At 40.3% G+C, this 22,060-nt stretch overlaps 2 protein-coding genes across 4 annotated transcripts in view; one reads left to right on the top strand and one right to left on the bottom strand.

Annotated features, from left to right (window-relative positions):
- The window catches only part of vars2 (valyl-tRNA synthetase 2, mitochondrial), an 18,912-nt gene extending 1,190 nt beyond the window's left edge, over positions 1-17,722 (bottom strand). The window contains exons 1-29 of one of the 3 annotated variants that reach the window (XM_053637865.1): positions 17,644-17,722; positions 17,357-17,424; positions 15,746-15,943; positions 15,536-15,617; positions 15,310-15,410; positions 15,029-15,150; positions 14,768-14,834; positions 14,565-14,662; positions 14,385-14,466; positions 13,612-13,731; positions 12,975-13,083; positions 12,786-12,874; positions 12,577-12,667; positions 11,905-12,032; positions 11,163-11,266; positions 10,287-10,368; positions 10,087-10,163; positions 8,876-8,960; positions 8,602-8,695; positions 8,354-8,424; positions 8,131-8,256; positions 7,781-7,885; positions 5,688-5,756; positions 5,529-5,607; positions 5,120-5,250; positions 3,670-3,822; positions 2,693-2,917; positions 2,266-2,377; positions 1,394-1,599 (exon numbers count right to left, since the gene is read on the bottom strand). In XM_053637865.1, coding sequence (XP_053493840.1) covers positions 1,394-1,599; positions 2,266-2,377; positions 2,693-2,917; positions 3,670-3,822; positions 5,120-5,250; positions 5,529-5,607; positions 5,688-5,756; positions 7,781-7,885; positions 8,131-8,256; positions 8,354-8,424; positions 8,602-8,695; positions 8,876-8,960; positions 10,087-10,163; positions 10,287-10,368; positions 11,163-11,266; positions 11,905-12,032; positions 12,577-12,667; positions 12,786-12,874; positions 12,975-13,083; positions 13,612-13,731; positions 14,385-14,466; positions 14,565-14,662; positions 14,768-14,834; positions 15,029-15,150; positions 15,310-15,410; positions 15,536-15,617; positions 15,746-15,940 — 3,003 coding nt within the window. In that variant the 5' untranslated portion in view covers positions 15,941-15,943; positions 17,357-17,424; positions 17,644-17,722. Of the gene's footprint in view, positions 1-1,393; positions 1,600-2,265; positions 2,378-2,692; positions 2,918-3,669; positions 3,823-5,119; positions 5,251-5,528; positions 5,608-5,687; positions 5,757-7,780; positions 7,886-8,130; positions 8,257-8,353; positions 8,425-8,601; positions 8,696-8,875; positions 8,961-10,086; positions 10,164-10,286; positions 10,369-11,162; positions 11,267-11,904; positions 12,033-12,576; positions 12,668-12,785; positions 12,875-12,974; positions 13,084-13,611; positions 13,732-14,384; positions 14,467-14,564; positions 14,663-14,767; positions 14,835-15,028; positions 15,151-15,309; positions 15,411-15,535; positions 15,618-15,745; positions 15,944-17,356; positions 17,554-17,643 lie in introns of those variants that run through there. The other 2 variants (XM_053637864.1, XM_053637863.1) reach the window with 2 other exon arrangements.
- ppp1r11 (protein phosphatase 1, regulatory (inhibitor) subunit 11) lies at positions 17,698-20,070 on the top strand. Its single transcript, XM_053637868.1, has 3 exons — positions 17,698-17,990; positions 19,243-19,351; positions 19,439-20,070. The coding sequence occupies exons 1-3, from the start codon at positions 17,913-17,915 to the stop codon at positions 19,615-19,617; spliced, it is 366 nt and encodes a 121-aa protein (XP_053493843.1). The 5' UTR covers positions 17,698-17,912; the 3' UTR covers positions 19,618-20,070.
- The last annotated feature ends 1,990 nt before the right edge of the window (positions 20,071-22,060 follow it).

Genomic DNA, 22,060 nt, shown 5'->3' with positions numbered 1-22,060 from the left:
ATGTCGAGAGTCGATGCAGCGTCTACCAGGAGATTTTAGAAAATTTCATGCTTCCATCTGCTGACGAGCTTTATGGAGATGCTGATTTCCTTTTCCAGCAGGATTTGGAACCTGCCCACAGTGCCAAAACTACTAGTAACCGGTTCACTGACCATAGTATTAGTGCTTGATTGTCCAGCCGACTCGCCTGACCTGAACCCCATAGAGAATCTATGAGAGACATCAGACCCAACAATACAGACGATCTGAAGGCCGCTATAAAAGCAACCTGGACTTCCAGAACACCTCAGCAGTGCCACAGGCTGATCGCCTCCATGCCACGCCGCATTCAGTGCGTTTACATGGACAACAATAATCCACTATTAACCCGATTAAGACGATACTCTGATTAAGAAACTAGCATGTAAACAGCAATTTTTAATTACCTTAATCCGATTAGGGTCACACTCGAAGTAAACACAAATGGAATTAAGACGTGTGGAGTACTCCAGTTTTAGTCACATTATCGACGTACAGTAAAGACATGTACACACCTTAATCACACTATTAACATCGTGTGGGAGTTTCCACCGCATTTTGCGACAGGACACGATCACACACGGCAGCGCTCAACCGTTTTACGGCAAACAAGAGAGCACGGCTGCGTCCCAAACCGCGTACTTGCCTACTATAGGCCTGTAGTAGGAGAAATGCATGTATCTCGGCTACTACATAGATGGGAAGTACGCGGTTTGGGACGCAGCCCACGGCTTCAAGCAGTCGTCTATTTGAACGTACAGCATGACAAATAATTACCTGCACTTGAAGCGTTCGTAAAAAATTTAAATAAAAACACCCAAAACTGTATGTCGATACGTGAAATTCTGGAGGGACGGCGTGGCGTGGGGACGTAATGACGTGTGCCGTTAATCCATCTATGTTCTATAAAATGTAAAACGGGTTCATGAAAGGAATATTCTAAAAGCATTTCATGTAAACACCGTAATCACAATATCGTCTTATTCAGAATAAGCTCAATAATTAGATTACTGCTGTCCATGTAAACGCAGTCACTGATGCAGTAATTCCTGCAAAAGGATTAAAGCCCCGACCGAGTATCGAGGGCATAAATTAACATACTATTCACAAGGTCGACATTTCTGTATTATAAATTCTTTATTTCGAATATTTCGAGGTACTGGATTTTTGATCTCCATGAGCTGTAAGCCGTAATCATCGAGATTAAAACAAACAAACAAAAAAAAGGCTTGAAATATTTCACTTTATGTGTAATGAATCTAGAATGTATGAAAGTTCCACTTTTCCACAATATTCAAATTTTTTGAGATGTACCTATATATGACACCATATCCACTGTCAAATAAGGTGCAGCAATGGTGTATCTCTCGATCACCTGCACATCAAGGTGTAACTGGACTGAATGGTCAGTCACCCCAATGGTACTCCTTTCATGTGGAGGTGGTGCAGGGGAGAAGGACAGGGAGCTGGTACCCTCCTGAGGACAGTGCAGATATAGATTAGTGATCCGGCCCAGGATGCAGATAGCGTGACTGAAGCTGTGGAGTGTTTGTGCCTGGTCTGCTGTGCACACTGCCCACACTAGACAAGGCAAAAGAAAGCATGTTACTTTTTACAGCACTTTAATTGTCTTAAAGCAACCTTACATAAAGACATCGCTGCATTAATCCTTACAAAATGAACCATGTGTTAAAAGAAAATTCTATAGTTTACCACTATTTATAACCAATACTTTACCACCGCTTATCCCAAAGGGATTCCACTGTTTATACCAATGGCTCACCGCCATTTTTACCAGTAATTTACAACCGGTTACATAAGTAGTTTAACACTGTTTTATTCCAATGGTTTACCTTAGTTTATACCAATGAGTTGCCACCATGTATACCGATGGTTTATCTCTGTTTACACCAATGATTTACCACCGTATCTAACGATGGTTTACATCCGTTTATAACAATGATTTACCAACGTATATAACAATGGTTTCCATCCATTTATACCAAAGATTTACCAATGTATCTAAGAATGGTTTAAATCCATTTCTACCAATGATTTACCACCGTATATATCGATGATTTACCACCATATATAACAATGGTTTATCTCAGTTTACACCATTGGTTTACCTCCATTTATATGAAAGATGTACCACCATTTTACCACCACACTACAATGTCAAAAAATGCTGACATTATGCATATTGTGGAAAGAAAAGGGAAAAACAGACATAATCATAAAACTCACTGTCAGGTCGTTCCTTCGTCATGTGACACTGGGCCCTGAGTGACCTGGCCACCCTGACCACTTCCTGTACCAATGGAAAATCCGTTTCCTCTTCAGGAAAGTGCCAGTGCCCCTGCGGAAAGCATGTGCAAGAACAATAAGAGCAGAAAATCAGGAAACAGTGCTCTAACATTCAGTCAGGCTGATCTGTGTTAAGTAAGGAATAAAACATGGTGAGGCATGCAGTTATGGGAAAATAATAAATGGCAGGTTGTTGTGATGCAACCCTATGCAAAACTAAGGGCTGGTACCACCCTGAAGTTGTTTATTTTCCAATCACAGCATGCCCTAAATTCTTTCATTCCTCTTATACCACAGCAATTACAATGGTTAAGGAAAGACACGCTGTAACATTTATCCGTTTATCCTGTGGCTGTCATCGGCTCACCAGCTGAGAGGCTGTTGGATATGGCTGCACGCACACACTGGATGGAGCTGGAGTAGGGTTTGGGCTATAGGGCTGCAATCTTTGCCAGAGCTCCTCCGTGAGAAAAGGCATGAAAGGAGAAAGTAGGCGGAGAGAAATGGACACACAATGATAGAGCACAGCAGTGGCGATCTGCTTCTCTTCATTTTCATTCACGTCCTGCTTCAAAACTGGCTTAATGCATTCCTAGAATGAAAGGAAAAGATACAAAAATCATGAAAAGGAGGATTAGGAGGATATATATATATTTTTTTACAAAAGTCATTTTTCCACTATGACAGAAATGTGTTATTGACTGCATTGGGGTCGTATGTACAGTACATACAGGATTGAAGAGGACTAAGTTAAGGTGTTGGTAATTAAGAGGCTCTTATGTAAATGCTGGGATATTTTAAAATTTTCAAAACCAGGTTGCCTCTGCCAAGAAGTTACGACAGCTCAACAAGATAATGACCTCAAACATACATCCAATATGTTTAAGTTCAAATCAGCACTCAGTGTATGAACAAGAAGACTTTATTTGTCACATATACATTACAGCACAGTGAAATTCTTTTTTCGCATATCCCAGATTGTTAGGAAGTTGGGGTCAGAGCGCAGGGTCAGCCATGATACGGCGCCCCTGGATTAGAGAGGGTTAAGGGCCTCGCTCAAGGTCCCAATACTGGCAGCTTGGTGGTGTTGGGGCTTGACCCCCGACCTTCTGATCTGTAACCCAGAACCTTAACTGTTGACCCACCACTGCCCTAGTTATTCATTTTTTTGGGGTTCATTTTAATTAATATTGACAATAATTCTGGTTGACTATAATTAAAAAAAACCAAAAAAACACACACACTAAAAGCATCATAACTTTAGAAATAAAAAAAAAGAAGTGTAATAAACTCAGATACGTTATCTAAATGACAATACAGTCCGCTCTTAAGTGCTGGACTCACCAGATACACGTCACAGAGGCTGTGGAGCCAGAAGGAATGCAGAGCGGAGGTGACGGTGTGGAGCTCATAGCTCTCAAAGCCTTTATCACACTGTACTACTGTACTGTAAAGTCTCGAACAGATCCATCTGTCTATCCTTGACGCAGGAAAGGTCTGAGACAAGAGTGATAAAAGGAGAAAGAATCAATAACAGAGGCGGCGAGTTTCATGCTGACGTCGATTCATTTGGCAGCCGCTTCTATTCAAAGTGCCTTATAATCTCAGCACAGGGATGCTGTCAGTCTATCGCCTTTGGGATCTGAACTCGCACCCTTCTGGTCTAAAACCACACATCCGTAACCCCTGAGCTACCCCTGTTCAAGGTTAACCACCTAATTTAAATTTCACTGAATTACGGGTGTCCTTTCTAATCGCCGTACACTTCACATACCTCTCAAATCTCAGTCTTTACTCCACTACCCCACGTATTTTTACTCGAAGCACAAACATGTATTAAATATGCGTCAATGTTTAGACTGTAGGCTTTTATCTGTAAATGATTTTGAACGTGATCAAGCTCGTGACCGCGTTCCAGAAGGATTTAAAGGCACTTGATAAACAGCAGAACCTATATCACCGAATGAAAAAAAAATGGCCCGTAATTTATTGACTGTTTTTTTGTTTATTTTTAAAACACGAGTCCCTGCTGCAGTTTATCCAGTCCTATGCATTTACGCAAGTTATTTACATGAAGCTCGTCGAGAGAGGAAAAAAAAAAAAAAAAAAAAAAAAAGAGTTTTTACATACAGTATTTTGTTAAAAACAATCATTTGTACTCTTTGGCGTCATTAATGACCAGTCCGTAGAAGTTTTTTTTTTTTTGTGTGAACGTTGCGTCCAAAAATTGCTCGATTTTGCTGCAGATTTTTTTTTATTTTTCAAAATCTGCGATGCAATTTGTGGAGTTTTTTTGCACTTTTTTTTTTTTATTTGTTGAAAACTACTCGACTCTGCGGAAAATCTGCGGTGATTTCGAAAAATGCACGTTCGCAAGTTCCTTGATTTTGCGTTCATTTCTACCATCGTAAAATTGATCAATCCTGGAGGAATTGCATAAAATGATGACTATGGCTTGTAAAAAAAAAAAAAAAAAAAAAAAAAATCATTAAAAAAGTTGACGGAAAACAGAATGGACAGAGACGTACGTGTTTATTCTCGGCTCTGAACGTATGTGTCTTATTTACAGCCATGAACTCATCGTTAATGGTTAAGCATTATGACCGTTCAGTCATGTCGGTTGCTTTATCCAGGCAGGAGTTTTTATGTAACTGGACATTTAACTGAATATGCCTGGTCTAAAATATTTTGACTGCTAGACTACAGAAACGTTTCCGCTTAGGGACGCGATCATACGAGACACAGAACACTGCACATTCAAACCAAACACGGGAGAAAACTCTTTACGCTCGACCTCGGCCAGTGGTGTCGGAGGAGCTCCTGTGTCCAGCAGAGATCCCAGAGTGAAGCGGACCGTCTGCCACATCTTATTACAGAAGTGTCTACAGCTCAGGACCTGAGACACGGACATGCTGATGTCCTCTCCTGACAGAGAGAGAGACACGGAGAGGTTGAGACGATCTACTTGAAATGTCTACTTATCCTATATTTGGTTCATTGTAATCTTATAATAAGAAATACTAGATATATTCGACTATATTCAAGGTATTTCCACTTGATGAGAGCAGACAACACAAAGCCTTTAAAGCACACACATATGAGACATTTCGATATCCCCCCCTCCCCCAATTTTTTTCTAATGCTTGTTACAATATCTGGCCAGACACCACACCTCCTTCACTTTGAGACAGGAGGTCACTTACCCTGGGCTTTGTAGGAGCAGAGAGCAAACCGTAACGCATCTGTGCCACATTCTGGGATACCCTTTGGGAAATCTTTCCTCTGCAGAGAGACACACAGAGGACATAAGGACATAATGAGCCGGCTGAGATGAGAGAGAACATGGTGGTTCTTTTACTGACCTGTGCTTCCAACGCAACTGCTCTCTCTCTCGCATCCAAGTTTCCTTCCATTACGTTTTCTTGAAGTCTCTAAATACACAGAGGAATACGTGAATGCCATAAAAACTCAGTTTATCCTGTACATTATCCGTCTCCTTATTTCACTTCACGTCTCTTTTATAAAGATCAAGCACAGGCAGATTGAAGGTCCGGTTACCTTGAATTTTTTTCATTGCTTACAAAGACTAACGGGACGGAATGGCAACAACATTTACACGTTAATGCTTAAGCGTTATTCCATGGTTATGAATAAGACTGTTTGGTTGGTTACTGTGGCAGCGGGGGCGTGGTCGAATGCTTGCTGTGGATGGAGAGGAGGCGAGTTTTGAACTGGCAGGTAATGAGGGATTCTCACCTGGGTGATTACCACCAGTTTACTTACAGTTGTGCTCATAAATGTACAGAATCTTGCAGAATCTGCAAAATGTTAATAACTTTTTTTAAATAAGAGGGAACATAAGAATAAAAACACGATACATTAAGAGCCAGGGGGGTGTAAACTTTTGAACAGCATGATCGGTGTAAATTGTTATTATTTTGTCTTCTGGGAAACGTGTAAATATCTTATGTAGCGTCTGAAGGGTGGTACTGAATGAAAAAAATAAGATCGTTAAACAAAATAATAATTTACACCGATCATCCTGTTCAAAAGTTTACCCCCCCCCCACCCGCTCTTACAGTATCGTGTTGCCTTCTTGAGCGTCAGTGAACGTTCGCGCCTTTTGTAATAGTCGTGTACGAGTCCCTCAGTCGTCCTCAGGGTGAAAAGACGGATCTCAACATCATATAGTCGCTGTTGGAAAGGAGTTAAATATGCAGAAGATGCTGGAAAAGTAAAGAATGTGCAGGACCTGGAGGATTTTTCTGAAGAACAGTGGGTGGTTTAACTGCTCAGGACAAACAAGGGACTCGTGAAGAACTCTCACAGAACATAAACACAGTCTCTGATCATCCAGGTAACGACACACGGTATTAATAATCAAGCGTGTGTAAACATTTGAACTGGTTCATTTGTGTAAATTCAGTTATTATTGTGTCTGGTGGTCTAGATGTAAACATCTGTTATGTGAAATAGTTTATTCAGGACAGGAATAAATTAAAAAAAAAAAAACGAAATGCAATTTTAATGATCCCTCTTTTATTTTTTTTCCAATTATTTAAATTTTGCAGATTCTGCACGGCGTACGTAAACTTATGAGCACAACTGTATATGTGTTTGTTTGTCCTTTCAGCAATGTGGTGGGCGAGAGAGTTGGCTTCCAACACACGCACATATGGAGCGTGATCTACAGCGTGTCCCAAAAGTCTCCGTACATAGAGGAAATGAACAATTTTTGGCAAAATATCTTCCGATATTTTTCATACTTGGTTTAATATATATATATATATATATATATATATATATATATATATATATATATATATATATATATATATATATATATTCAGATCTTTAAGAAGGCCTTTAACAAAAGAAGAACGTACCAAGAAAAGATAAAGCACAAAGATTACATTCGACGTGTAATTACATGCATAAGGACTTTTTGTAAATACAGTTAGATTTTGTTAAAGTGTTCATTTTCCCTGTGTAAGGACACACATCTGTTTTAAACATGAAGTAGAGAATAAACACAGAACTCTTTGTCCAATCGTCTTTTTCATCATAGATTTTTTTTTTTTTTTTTTTTAAAGTCATGTGAGGTAACTTATCAGATCAGAGAGGTTAAACATTATTTAACTTATTAATTATTAACTCTAAGAAAACTATGAAGGCGTGAAAACGTTCCTCTATTTTTGACCTGATGTCTATTACTGTATGTAGTCTCTGGTCTGTCGCTGACATCAGTGGTCTATAAGGCAAATTTTTTTTTTGTATTAATGAATATCTGTTGTTTTGTTGATTTATTTTTATTCGAGTTTCACATGCTGAATTGATTTCTTTGTTTCCTTTCGTGAGTAAGTCCTGATTTATCCTGAAGTCGTTATGATCCACGGTGGTGCGATTGGCCATATTGATTCTCTCAAAACTCGTACAAACTCTGCTGTCAGCATACCTCCAGAGAGACACCCGAGATTACATCCAAAGGGTCGATGACATTCCCCAGAGACTTGCTCATCTTCCGACCGTGCTTATCCCTCACCAGGGAGTGGAAGAGCACCTGAGAGACGGAGAAAGATGAGAGTCGGAGAGCCAGTGCGAGAGTCGGACGCAGACGTGCTGAAGATGCAGACATTTTATTTGAATTTAGCGGTTTGAGAAAGATGGAATAAATCCGAAACCGTTTGCACAGTATTCATTTGTTTAATTTTTAAAAAATGTTTTTTTTAAAAATCTGAGCTTGTATTTTATTAACGGTCTCTCTTTAACTGCCTAAAAATATCTAATAAGATCAATATACAGTACCTGTTTGAAGGGCAGCTGTCCAGTCAGCTCAGTGCCTAGCATCACCATCCGCGCCACCCAGAAAAAGATGAGGTCACTTCCTGTCTCCAGAATGGTGTTGGGATAGAACTCCTTCAGGTCCTCCGTCTATGGATCGAATATATACTTATTAAGCAATCCTTTTTCAAATCTTATGATGCTTATTTCATTTTCCGAGCTGAATAAAGACAAAGGAATGGTGTACCTGCTCAGGCCAGCCCAACATCGCGAAAGGGAAAAGACCTGAAGAGAACCACGTGTCCAACACATCTGGATCTAAGACAGGAAAGCGCAGGGGTCCGTTTCAAATATAAAACAGTGGCTGCTTTTGAAAATAAGCTCACACCTAGGCCTGGAATGAGTTGGGAATCATTCTTCACTGAAAATTTCTGTGTCAAAACACCAGCACTGCTTGCTTTTACAGCAGAGCTTGAGGACAGTGATTACAGTCACCTCGAGTCAGAACAACAGCGGTAGGGTCCACTCCACATTTGACAGCGGCACGTTCCCTGGCCTCCGATTCATTCCGACCCCAGACCCACTGCTCCTGCACACAGACGCGGTAACCACGGGACACACAACGTCACGCGCCAGTTATACACTGAGATCAAAGATTTGTGAAGGAGTCCGGCAAAAAGTACCCGAAACAAGATAAACTGGAGTCACCGATCAAGCCAGGAAAAAAAAGAATATATCAAATAATAATGGCTCTAATAGTCGCTCGTACCTCCTGTGTGGGAGAAAGTGGTGATGTCACTCTGTAAGCTGGAATTTGATGTCCCCACCAAAGTTGTCTGGAAATGCACCAATCGCTGCAGTGTACACATTACATTAGTGTTACGTATTTACACCGTCACATTTTCCACGTTTTGTAGTGTTAAAACCTGGAGCTGGTTTAAACTAGTGCTTAGCATGTATGCCTCGCACCTCCAGGGCTGGGAGTTCGATTCCCGCCTCTGTCCTGTGTCTGTGTGTGTGTGTGTGTGTGTGTGTGTGTGTGTGTGTGTGTGTGTGGGGAGGGGTTCCTCTGGGTACTCCGGTTTCTTCCCTAAGTCTAAAGATGTGCGTTGTAGGATGTCCTCTCTAAATTGTTCGCAGTGTGTGAATGGGTGTGTGAGTGTGCCCACAGTTCCCTGGGATAGGCTCCAGGCTCCCATACGGGCCTGTGTAGGATAAGCGGCATGGAAAATAGATGGATGGATGGATGGATGGAAAATTACTCGGGAGTTGTTCAAAATTCTGGATTTTTAAATTTATTTTTATAACCACTATAACATTTTTACTTTCCCAGGTTTTGACAGATCCTTGGTCTTCCTGATGCTGATTGTTTAGGCATATGTCTTTATCAAAATCCAGGAACAGGTTTATTTATATTTAGATCACATGACTTTTATTTATTTATTTAAACTATGTGACTTATTATGGTTTAGTTGCACCAGAACTAATTTATACATAAGTTTGTAAACTACATTGATTACTCTTCATTATTAAAGACTGTTTCATGTAGATTCATGACATATAATCCCAGTTAAGTCTGTTTCGGTCCAATTACCAAATGTGGTTCGGTTCACGATGCCAACACTGCTGAACAAGAAAACCGCAGCGTTCAGAGGAAAACCTGCGTTTTATTTCCCTTCAGACTGCTACTTTTTGAGTACCAAGAAACGGTAAAGAAAAACTGAGGTAAAAGTATGATGTGCTACAAATCTTTAGACATAAGCAGCTTCTCCGGTGACCACAGAGTCACCTTTTTTGTTTTATATCGTCTCGTGAACTCGCAAACTCAAAGTTCACGGAGATAAAGTCAACACGGAGCATAAATAACCGCTACCAAATGTACAAATAAGAGTCTTTCGCGTCCTGTGTCCTTTCCCTTTCAGTGAACTGCCTTTTATTTGCTTCATCATCACCATGGCTAAGTACTGTCACCTCACTAACCTGATGTTAGCGAGCCAATTCTTCCACGTTTTAGTGTAGAAGTGAGGAATTATTTCCAGCTCTCCGTCATCCACGACCTAATGGTGGTAATAAAAAAAAAAAGAGTCAATATATAAGACTATAAATAGAATCGTGAGTATTGTCATGAGTGCCGTTTCGACATATCTGCACCATTTAAGCGCATCAGTGCGTGCACGTACTTGAATTGCCTTCTGTGCCATTTCCTCACATCGAACAAACCACTGTTTCTTCAGCAGAGGTTCGATGACGTCTCCAGATCGGCTACAGGTAGAGGAAAAAATAAATAAATAAATCGAATCGAATCAGGATAAAAGGACGTGAATCGGCTAATGTGAGCACTGTAAACGTGCGTTATGCAAATATGAAGCTTATTACCGAGCCCCGGAGAGGCCCGATCGTCTGTGCACACAGTTCGGTTGAACATGGCCGAAAGAAAAACAGAAATCATAATGCGTGTGCACGACTGACTTTGCTCGTGCTCAATTTGCTATTACAAGTTCTCCATGAATAACACTGTGTCCACATTTGTGCTTTCCTCCCACAGAGCATTCTGGTAGTTATTCAGAGCAGCGAGCCAGCAATGAAAAGGAATTCGATCTCATCATCTAGCTTTCATTACGTATTCTGAGTACTGTTCAAATATTATTTAGTCAATTTCTTAGCTCTTGCTCTAATAAAGCAGCGTGCAATATATAATATAGTCATATAAATGTCTTGGACGTGCGTGAACGAATCGAAAGACCTCAGTTTAGCATCCCGCGTCCATATTTTCTCTCGGGCGTTCTGTACTTGAGATCAATTCAATTCAATTCAATTTTATTCGTATAGCGCTTTTAACGATGGACGTTGTCTCAAAGCAGCTTTTACAGATATATATATATATATAAACACAGGATACGGATTTTAAGTGTGTGAATTTATCCCTATTGAGCGAGCCGGTGGTGACGGTGGTGAGGAAAAACTCCTTAAGATGATACGAGGAAGGAACCTTGAGAGGAACCAGACTCAGAAGGGAACCCATCCTCATCTGGGTAACAACCCAAGTCTCGGCTCACCTGCAAATCGGTAAAGACATGGCGTGATCCCTCTTCCCTCGAAACAACTTTCTCTCCATCAGTGCACTAATCACACGCTCCCTGGCCTCGAATCGCTTCACGCCCTGAGAAGGAGAGAAAAAGACGGACGTGCGGTATTCGGATCTGCGTATCACCCGGTACGTTTAAATTGACATTTTACTAGTGTCATATACACTGACATACGCACTTGAAAGGAAAAAAGACGCAAAAAAAATAGCAAGAGGAGAAAGAGGAAGGGAAAAACACTAAAGAATAGGGTGAGCGTGACATGTGGATGGTGGTGTGTCTGGGGTGGGAAGCTCTTTTGTGATACATTTCATCCAGTTACCCATACATATGATTGAACATACATACAGTACATGATCTTGCACATGTGCGCACACACACACACACGGATACATACATAGATTCCCTGAACCATCGACTACAGTACATGCCCATTCATTAAATACATACAAAGTACACATTAACACCTACAATCATAATGGTTTTTTTTTCTTTCCTTTTTTCTTGGTCTGTCGAATCTTCCTGTCTTTTCCCTACTGTCAATTCCTCTACGGATTTTCTCCCTCCCTCACTCTAACACGAGCACTTCGTATTTCTCATGTGTAAACGTTAACATCTTGTTTTCTCAATACAAATAAATAAATAATACATTTCCATTAAAAAAACAAAAACAAAAGAAAACTGCACTCTATCACAATGATGCACAGTTCAGTACCTCGAGCCACTGGCCACAAACGGACGTCATGGCTCCGTCTCCCCCGATCACAGCGAGGCGAGGCAGCGAGTGTCTCTGAGAGAGCCGGAAGTCGGTGTGATCGTGAGCCGGAGTCAGCTTCACAGCTCCTAGTAAAGAAAGAAATATTTCGCTGAAGGCTATATATGATACGTCGATGGCTAAGTAGTGTGTACCGATATGTTACGTTTCTGTAATACTCATAATCATCGTAATATGAACAACACACTTTACCAACAACCACCTGATACCAACAACCACCTGATATTGTTTTCTCTAAAAACGACTAAAATGTTGTTTGTTTGTTTTTTTTAACTGAAGCACTTCACACTTACACTGAAAATAGAATAAACACAATAAAGTATCAAATCTCATCAAATATTATAAATTCAATTCTAACAAAAGGAAAAAAAAAACAGTTAAGTCTGTTTATACATAAACATTTCCGGTTCCAAAAGTACATTTCTTTTCCAAATCTAATTCTAACCGTTGCCGATGTTACAGGATATCCGATCCACCATTTTTTCCCGCTGGTGTCGGACAGATACCCGTACGTGGAATCGGATCGGTGCCATCTCTAATAAAAATATGAAATAACTAGGATATATTGTATCCTAAACAGCACGTTTAAAAGCTCAGTGTATTAAAACATACCCGTTCCCAATTCCATGTCCACCATAGTGTCTGTGATGATGGGTAACAGTCGGTCTGTGAACGGGTGCCTGCACTGTTTTCCATGGAGAGCCTAATAGCAAAAAAACATACTTAATACGTTCTATAATCTCTGTATGAGCTGTGTGTATATTTCAGTGTGTGTGTGTGTGTGTGTGTGTGTGTGTGTGTGTGTGTGTGTGTGTGTGTACCTGGTATCGAGGATCGTCAGGATGCACAGCGATGGCCACGTCCCCCAGCATGGTCTCAGGACGAGTGGTTGACACGGCAACCTCTCCTTCTGACAAAGACACAACAAGAGAAAGAAACTCAGGACCAACCACAAAATTAGTTCAAAGTCAAGTCAGAACTGAGATCAGATCAGAATATATAACGCTCACGCTGTCCCTCTATCGGGTAGGCGAACGTAACCATGGTCCCAAATTCGACTTTTCGCTGGTAGCCAGGAACAGACAGAAGAGTCCGGCCTGATAACTGCTTCGAGTCGACCTAAACACAGAGATGTCACGTACATCAGGCTTCAGCTTTAGAAACTGTTCTTCAGTCACATACAGTGGAGTTCAAACGTCCGAAACGACTTTGTTTGATCAGTTTTGATCAGGATCACGGCGTTTCCGTCTGAAAAGGTGCTCTTCGTACGTATCGACTAACGCTCGCTCGGTTTCTCGCTCTTGTCAAAGAATACTACTCAAATATTTAAATCTGCTTACAATTTTCCCAGAATTCATCCGCGGTGATATCCAATCGGTTTTTCTCACACCTCCACACATACGGTGTCACAGCAAGCGCCGAAAAATAAATGACGCGAATGGTCTCTAAACATGATCTTTACAAGAACGTGTCACTGCTAAATCATGCGTTCTTTAATAATAATATTAAAAATAATAATAATAACTGACACGTAATAATAAGAGAACTATCATCTTACTGATATAAATAAAAACACTAACGTTCACTGTGTAAATCCCATGAATCCGCTGTATACGTTCACGCCGTCTAGATTACACTTTTTTGTACCTCGATATCAGAGATGGCCGACTCTAGTGCACAGCTCCAGTTGACCAGGCTTTCAGAGCGGTAGATCAGCCCTGAATCACACATCCTTACGAAAGCCTCAGTCACGGCATTACTGAAACTCTGCAGGAAAGACGAAGAGATCCAAAACCACTGAGAAGCATCTCAACAGCAAAGATCATGATTGAATGGTAAAGCGAGCATTACACTGAACTCTCTCTCTCTCTCTCTCTCTCTCTCTCTCTCTCTACCAGTTAACATTACGATGATCCTAATTAATTTTTTTTACAATGTTCTACAGAATAGCTTTTGGTCTTGAGAAACAAATCCTCTTAATACACTATTCCTTCTAAACGATCCCACTGCGCTCCATTTCCCAATCAAATCAATCAAAATTCAATATCATTATCAATAGAGATAAAACTGTGTTCTGTTTGGATACTCATGGAGAAAACCGACTGTTTACAATTTTTAAATGTGCTTATTAATTACACAAACTAGTAGAAGTCTATGGTACATAAGGAATAAAACTATATATAGGGTTAAATAATACAATAATATAATATAGAAATGATAGAAAGTCCCCGTGTATGATTTGTTGCTATAGAAACGAAGTGTTCAGATTAATATGAACCTGTGATTTGGCTTGCAGTCGGAACTACAGTTACAGAACGTCAATCGACACCTTCTGACCAATCGGATTCGAGCAAACTTAAGCACCAGGTATCGGCGAGGTACGAGATGCTTATCCGAAAGGAATAAGTGTCGGGTGTTACCGCGTCCATGGTGAAACAGGCCCTGCTCCAGTCCAGCGAAGCTCCAAGTTTCTTTAACTGCCGATAAATCTCATCTCCTTTCCTGAACCACGGAAACACAAACGACTCAAAACTCTTGTGTCTTGTACAAATATAACCTAAAAAAAAAAAAATCTCTCACATCTAAGGTACCAGACTCACTCGTTTTTCCACCTCCACACCTCCTGCAGGAATTCCTCTCTACTGTAATCCTGCCGGCGCTTTCCATGCTCCTGTAACAGCCTCCTCTCCACCACTGACTAACAGAAACAGCAAAACAAAAAAAAACACACCGTTCTTTAACTCCGAGACAGTCGATCGTCACATTGCAACAACATATACGAGACAGGATGGAGGGAGGAAACCTGTGTTGCGATCCCAGCGTGGTCGCAGCCCGGCACCCACAACACTCTGTAGCCTCGCATTCTCCGCCTGAACAAGCACGAGGTGATTACATCAGACATCAGTGCGTTAATGATGAAAAACTACCCGTGATTTACCAACGTTTTATACCACAGCGCTACTGAATTCTCATATACAGTTGTTCTCATCCGTTTAAAAAATGGTGATCGTAGGCAGATTACTGTGGTATAAGACAAACTGGATAGACATAACCCAGTATTCACCAGCGTGCCAAAGCGTCCTCGATCGCCACCGTCAGAGCGTGGCCGAGGTGCAGCGTGCCCGTCACGTTCGGTGGTGGTATACAGAGGGAGAAATATTCATCCACAGCGTGAGGCATCTCACTCTAGGAAAAGAGTGACAGAAGAAATATCTGTGCATACTTCTTTTCTGAACACAGATAAAGACCGAACCTAGCAAGAAACCCGATTCTCGTTTCCAGATATTCACCAAAGGCTTGGATTCATTGTCGATGAACCTGATATTAGTCAGTGTGAGTGCTTACATGCTTCTCAGGGCTGAAGAATCCCTGCTGCTCCCACCACTGATACCAGCACGACTCCACATATTCTGGGCTGTAGGACTGCGGGAGGGGCAGAGTGGTATCTGAGGGAGAACGAGAAAGACGAGACGAACGGTTCATTATAAGTCCGATCATTCTCTACATACACGTATTCAGTTGAAGTCCAACATCTATATCAGCAGTACTACAGCATAATCACAACCTGTACCTTTCTTCTCTCCAGGCAAGAATGCAGCAGTGTATGATATTTTTTCTTTTTCTGACCATTTTATCCCGACACTGCCAACATCCTACAAAGGCCAGACAACAATATATATATATAAAATATATAAATATATAATGCAGCAAATATATAAATATATATGTAGTCTTGAAATGTCATGACATGTCTTGTCAGCTAACATTCGAAATAACCCACGCTGCTAAGTATGGCCTTCTCTCTCTTTCTTTTCCGCTTGGCCTGTTCTGACTGAGACCTAAGAGACTGTAAGGGCTGTGATGACGATGAGGAGGAGGAGGAGGAGGAGGAAGGTGGAGAACACAGCCCGCGTCTCCATGTACGCCACACGCCAGACCCTGGTCTGAAACATCTGCCCCAGGTGGTCCTCCACATGACCTATAGATACAGAGAGGTGGAGAAATGCACATCAGGATTTCAGCAGGATTGTTAGTGGGTTTGTTTTTTGCACTTTAGTATCAGAAAATCCACAACGATACAGATCTAAGAACATAGTAACAGTACTGACAATAGGGTAACATTACATTATATAGACACACACACACATTTAAATATGAAAGCCAGTCTGATTCTCCTTAAGGAAACAGTTCAAAATCCTATCATATTTATCTTTTTGTATCAGATCACCAACGCAGCCGAGGTTTGATTCACAGTCAAGGGGATGGTTTCTCTAGAGGTAACATTGCCACCTCACATCTTCAGCATCGTCGGTTCGATCCTGAGCTCAGGTTAATCTTCTCTCCATGTCCACATGTGTTCCCTCACAGGTCTCCTCCCATCGCCCTCCCAAAAACATGCCAGTAGGATTGGCCAAGTATTTTAGCATCTTCAAAGTCGACGCCCTTTTTTGCCTAGAATATTCCTGAAATTTATTCTTGGCGTTTTCTCGACTGATTTCTTGAGGAATTTCCCTGAGATGCTTTTTAAACAGTATTAAAGGAGTTCACACCGACGCCGGACTCTTATCGGCTGCTTTTCGGAAATATTTCCCTCCGAGTCGTCCGTTTAAATAAATACTTTTTTGTAAATAAAATGTTAGTTTTCTAATGAAAGAAACGAATACGTTGGAACGGTTATATTTATTGTCTACGACACCGATTTCACACATTTAATCACACACCTTCAGATCAAAAGGTTTTTAACATCACGAGAAACATTTCAGTCGAGTGTCCACAAACTTTTGAGCGGTAGTGTATACCCGGTGTTCCCAGGACACCATCAGGAATCAGGGGTTACTAAGAATGAGTTATTTCTCATTTTTATACGATTTAAAGAACTGGTTTGATTTAAGAACTCAATCGAGAATAAGAATAAAGTTAGTTTGCTCGTATTAAAAATGATTTTCTCCTGCATAAAAACCTTTTATCATACGAAACAAAGAATTTAAGGACATTTTTCAAGGTGCTCTAATAGCAGAATATATTTTTGATATTCGAGGAGTTATTAACTTTCACAGAACAAGGAATGAACATGTAATAGCTCTTAAATCAGACCAAAATTTATTAGTGATCTCACACTGAATGAATGAATGAATGAGTGAGTCAAAAAATTTTACTTGACTATTTGACACATCCACAAAAGGAGCAATGATTATTATGTGAAGAGGGAGTAAGGACAAGCAGTCATGTCACTTACATAGGTATAGATTTAAAAAAAAAAAAAAAAAAAAACTCATGCGATTTAAGCTTAATTTTCTTAGGAAATTTTAAGGCGGGTTTTCTTTTTTTTATTAAAAGTAAAACTTGCATTTAAAAAAAAAACATATTAAAAATACATATTAGTAGTAGTTACCTTTAGTCGTTGTGTTGATGTTACTCTAAGGGCGCAGACATGTTGGAACCTTTCACTTCATCACCTGTCTGATAAAAAAAAATCTAAATGCTATATTTACATTTCAGAGAAATGTAACTTTAATATCCGAAAACGCTAACCTTACACTGGAGCATATAACATATAACATTTACGTGAAATTAAATCTTCTTTCTATTAATTACGCTTTTAAGTTACAGTTAAATATTGTGTTCCCCGTCGAGCAGAATACAAGTGAACACACACACATAGTATTCACAAATACAAACCAGGAAGTCAGGAAGTGGTCCGTCGCTTAATTGTTTCCCCTCGAAGCTGCGCTTTAGAGTGCAGATTCATCTCCAACACTCCGATTAGCTGCTATGACGCATTGAAAGACCTACTTGAGTGGTTTCTTATTCATGTTTTGTTGGTAATAATTATTTCATTTGCGGCAGAATTAGCACTGTGTTGCGCTGTGAGAAAACAAGGCGCGTTAGACAGGAACGGGAAACAGGACGTGAAGTGAGCTAGCTTAGCTGTGTGTACTAACAGTGGTATGGCGGAGGTAGCGGGGCCGTCCAGTGAGACGATCACGGAGACGGTGCAGACGGGAACACCGCCGCCGCCCCAGCAGGTGACGAGCATCATCCACATCCACACCCACACCTTTATCATTTAGCCTTAAGGGAAGCTGTTGTTTAAAGATGGCGGTATAAATGTTCCCCGAGGTCGATTAACCTGGCTAATGTTTTTACCTAACAACCAATTTTACTAACTCCCCTGCTAACACTTTTACACAATGTTTCCCGAAACACTGACTAATGTCTGATTTACATAACTAAATAGAAATAAACATCCGAGTGCTTTTATGAAAATGAAGTCTCTAGTATGGACCGTATACAATAGAAACCCCAATAGAACTTGTAATGGTTGTAATGGGAATTCTGTTGGTTTTAATGGAAACCGTAATGGTCCCTGTGGGTCTCTACTGGTAAGTTGGTCGCATGTTAGTGTCTAGTGGATACCATTAAAGGACCCACGTCCTTAGTACGTCCTACTACATAATGGAAACCATTTGATAATGGGTTTACTGGTTAAGCTGATGGTATTTGTACTGGAAACCATTAGAATTTCTGCAATGGTTTCTATTGTTTAGGTATCGTCAACGCCCCCCCCCCCCCCCGAGTGCGTTTATTTATTTATTTATTTATTTATTTTACATTTAATTTAGCATTCTGAACATGACAGAACATGCAATAATTCAGCAAAGTTTTACTGTTATTCAGAGGGTTTTTGTTTCGCAGTGACGTTTGTTGGTAAATGAGACCTTATAACCGTACTAACGGTTATTTTCATAATCGATTAATCGGCCAATTATTTTTTCGATTTAATTGGATTTTTTTTTTTAAAAACAAAAAAAACATTCAGTACCTTTTTTTGGTTTATTTCAAATAAAATCCACAAACTGGGTGTTACAAATATAAACTTCAGACTAAAACTTTACATTAACACAACTGTCCAATTTATATTATATATATATATTTGTGTGTGAGTTTTTTATATATAGTTGTGCTGAAAAGTTTGCACACCCCTTGCAGAATCTGTTAAATCTTAATATTGTTAACAAAATAAGACGGATCATTAAAATCCCATGGTTTGTTTTTTTTTTATTATTATTGTCGGCGTTCCGTTATCGGCTACAAACCGAACCGGTACAAAGTGCTGACACCGGACGAGTCGTTACTATAGAAACGATAACTCATTAGAACGAGCGCCGCCGTTTATAAGAAACGAGCGATCAGCCGCGCGTTATTTAACGGCTCTGTGATATAAACGGTTGCACGTGGAAATCCTTAACGAAGCGTTTTCATTAATCTGTTCCGTAGGAGGGAAGAAGCTTGACCATCAAGCTTCGAAAGAGGAAGACTGACAAAAAGGTGGAGTGGTCCAGTGACACGGTGGATAACGAGCACATGGGTCGCAGGTCCTCGAAGTGTGAGTACACGTTAGGTTTCCAGCGCACGAGTAGCACTCGCGAGTAAATGTCGCTAAAGCTCCGTTTTCGCTTCCTCACGTCAACAGGTTGCTGTGTTTACGAGAAGCCCCGGCAGTTCGGCGAGTCCTCCACAGAGAGCGAAGGAGAGGACGAAGAAGGATGCGGTAGCGCGCACTGCATTCTCGGCCACGGGAGAGGACACGGACAGAGAGGCGGAGGCACCAGCACTACGCCCCCTAACTCCGGTGGAACAAACCCTCACTAATCAGGAGTGAAAGAGCACTGAGCTGGCGGCAGGAAGGAAACTGCGGGGCGGACATGTTCATCATTTTACATCCGGCTACTATACATTGAAATAAAGTCACTGCGTTGCTGTGTTTCAAATTGCAATTCGATGCAGAGTTTGGAGCTTTTAGTTAATGCAGGTTGATTTTATTTTTGATTTCTTTTTGTTGTTGTTGTGATTTAGTGAGAACTTCTGAATGCTGTGGAGATTTTTTTTTAAACTTTTTTTCTTTTTTGTACATAGTACATGGGTTTTAATTTCTTTCTTTGGTTCTTTTTTTTTTTTTTTTTGGTAAAGTGTTTCTATTTATTTGTCTGCTAAGTTCGTTTAAGATCAGTTCTGTCTCGTTATACGTGTAAGTAAAAGAATTAAGACGCCTTGGCTCAGTGAAGCTCCAGCCAGGGATTCCAGTTAAAAATAAATAAATAAATACGAGAAGAAGAAAAAAACCCCGCGTCAGATCGTTTAGCTGATGATTTAGGAAGCAGGGTCCGTTCCAAAGACTTGAGCTTGAACAAGGCCAAGGTGCTCAGCTAACCAAGCAACAGATGATGATGATGATGATAATAATAATAATAATAATAATAATAATACAGCTGGAGTAGACACAGGTGAAAGCGTTATTTTATCTTAGAAAGCTGTAACGTGCTGCTTTCCTTGTGAACGTTTTTTTTCCCTCAGTGAGTAAGTGATGCACTCGTTTACCCGAACACTGCGAATCGTTTCCCTCACGTTTCCTGGTGACACTACTGATTCTTTTTTTCTCTCTCTCTCCTTTTTGTTTTCTCTCCCCTGACAATCAGACGAGTAAAGCTAATAAAAGGCATCGTGCATGTACATATTAACGGCAGGAAGCTTCACACCGGCGCTGAAATTACATTTAATATTGCCTAAACTGACTCGAGTATCGGCGGCGTCTGTATTGGAACGACTGAAAGGAGCAAAGGTTATAATGTTCGAAACGGTACCACGTGAGAGATATTGTAAAACCGCAGTGATGTCAGCATGTTCAGTAATAAACCCATGAAAAAGTGTTTGGTACATATGAGATTAATGAATTTCTGTGTCGGGGGGGCTGAAAGTCAAGTTTTTAATTTATAAAGCATGTTTAACCCTCCTATTATGTTGGGTGGTTGGTTGGTTGGTTGGTTGGGTGGGTGGGGGGTGGGGTTACATCCATTATGTTATGGGTCAGAATGACTTCCACTGTTTAAATACACACAAAGAACTGCTTAAAACAGTAACCCTTTATTAAGAAGAAATATTTACATGTAAGCTCATGAGCCTAAATGAGGAAAGGAGCGAGATCAATACGTTAATAATGCACATAGAAGCAATTAGTTAAGTGACACGTTCTGAAATGTCGTCAACATACTTTAATCTTCTTTAAAGTACAACCCCGATTCCAAAAAAGTTGGGACGCTGTGTAAAATGTAAATAAACATAGAATGCAGTGGTTTGCAAATCTCATCAACCCGTATGCTATTCACGATAGAACATAGAAAACATATCGAATGTTTAAACTGAATAAATGTACCATTTTAAGGAAAAAGTAAGGCCATGTTGAATTTGATGGCCGCAACACGTCTCAGAAAAGTCGGGACGGGTGGGGCAAAAGGCTGGAAAAGTAAGCGTTACAGAAAAGAAACAGCTGGAGGAACTTTTTGCAACTAATTAGGTTAATTGGCAGCAGGTCAGTAATATGACTGGGTATAAAAAGTGTATCTTAGAGAGGCGGAGTCTCTCAGAAGTAAAGATGGGATGGAATCTGGATGGAAGCATATCTTGTTCTAAAACCTGTTTATACATTTCAGCATTGATGGAGTCTTTCCAGATGTGAAAGCTGCCCATTCCATATGTACTAATGAACCACCATACCATCAGAAATGCAGGCTTTTGAACTGAGTGCTGATGATAAGCCGGATGGTCCCTCTCCTCTTTAGTTTAGAGGACGCAGCGTCCATGGTTTCCAAAAAGAATTTCAAATTTCTATTCGTAAAGGTCGTGACTCGTCATTTCTGACTTCTGACCAGGAACATTTTTTTTTAAACTCTGGGAACTCGAGAAGGTCTCGTCAACCCCGAGTTCAGCAAGTGACGTTAAATCAACATGCTAACCATTAAGTCATTCAAATTTTTATTAAAAAAAACCAAACATTTTTGGTATAATTACACTTGAATGATATAAGATTCTGGGTAGCTGAAGCTGTAAAGCCACGCCTGTAAAAAACATTAAGGCGGGGCCTAGAAGAAACGGTCTGATAAACCGTGTCCAGATTAATAATATTTAAAATACATATACAGTGAAGAAAGATATTAAAGTTAAAGGTGCAATAGTCAAGATTTTCCATTTCTTACTGCAACAAATAATGTGGAAAATTATGTAAGATATTTAAAAAAAAAAAAATTTTAAGCCATTGTAT

The sequence above is a fragment of the Ictalurus furcatus genome, chromosome 12, assembly GCF_023375685.1.
Source record: "Ictalurus furcatus strain D&B chromosome 12, Billie_1.0, whole genome shotgun sequence".
Lineage (NCBI taxonomy): Eukaryota > Metazoa > Chordata > Actinopteri > Siluriformes > Ictaluridae > Ictalurus > Ictalurus furcatus.
This window is presented reverse-complemented; position numbering and strand designations above follow the sequence as displayed.

What these genes read in the sequence shown, in the direction of transcription:
- ppp1r11 (XM_053637868.1), top strand. Translation starts at nt 17,913, where the DNA reads ATGGCGGAGGTAGCGGGGCCGTCCAGTGAGACGATCACGGAGACGGTG. An exon ending in CACCGCCGCCGCCCCAGCAG is followed by an intron (nt 17,991 to 19,242) that starts GTGACGAGCATC and finishes TCTGTTCCGTAG; the next exon opens with GAGGGAAGAAGCTTGACCAT. An exon ending in GGGTCGCAGGTCCTCGAAGT is followed by an intron (nt 19,352 to 19,438) that starts GTGAGTACACGT and finishes TCACGTCAACAG; the next exon opens with GTTGCTGTGTTTACGAGAAG.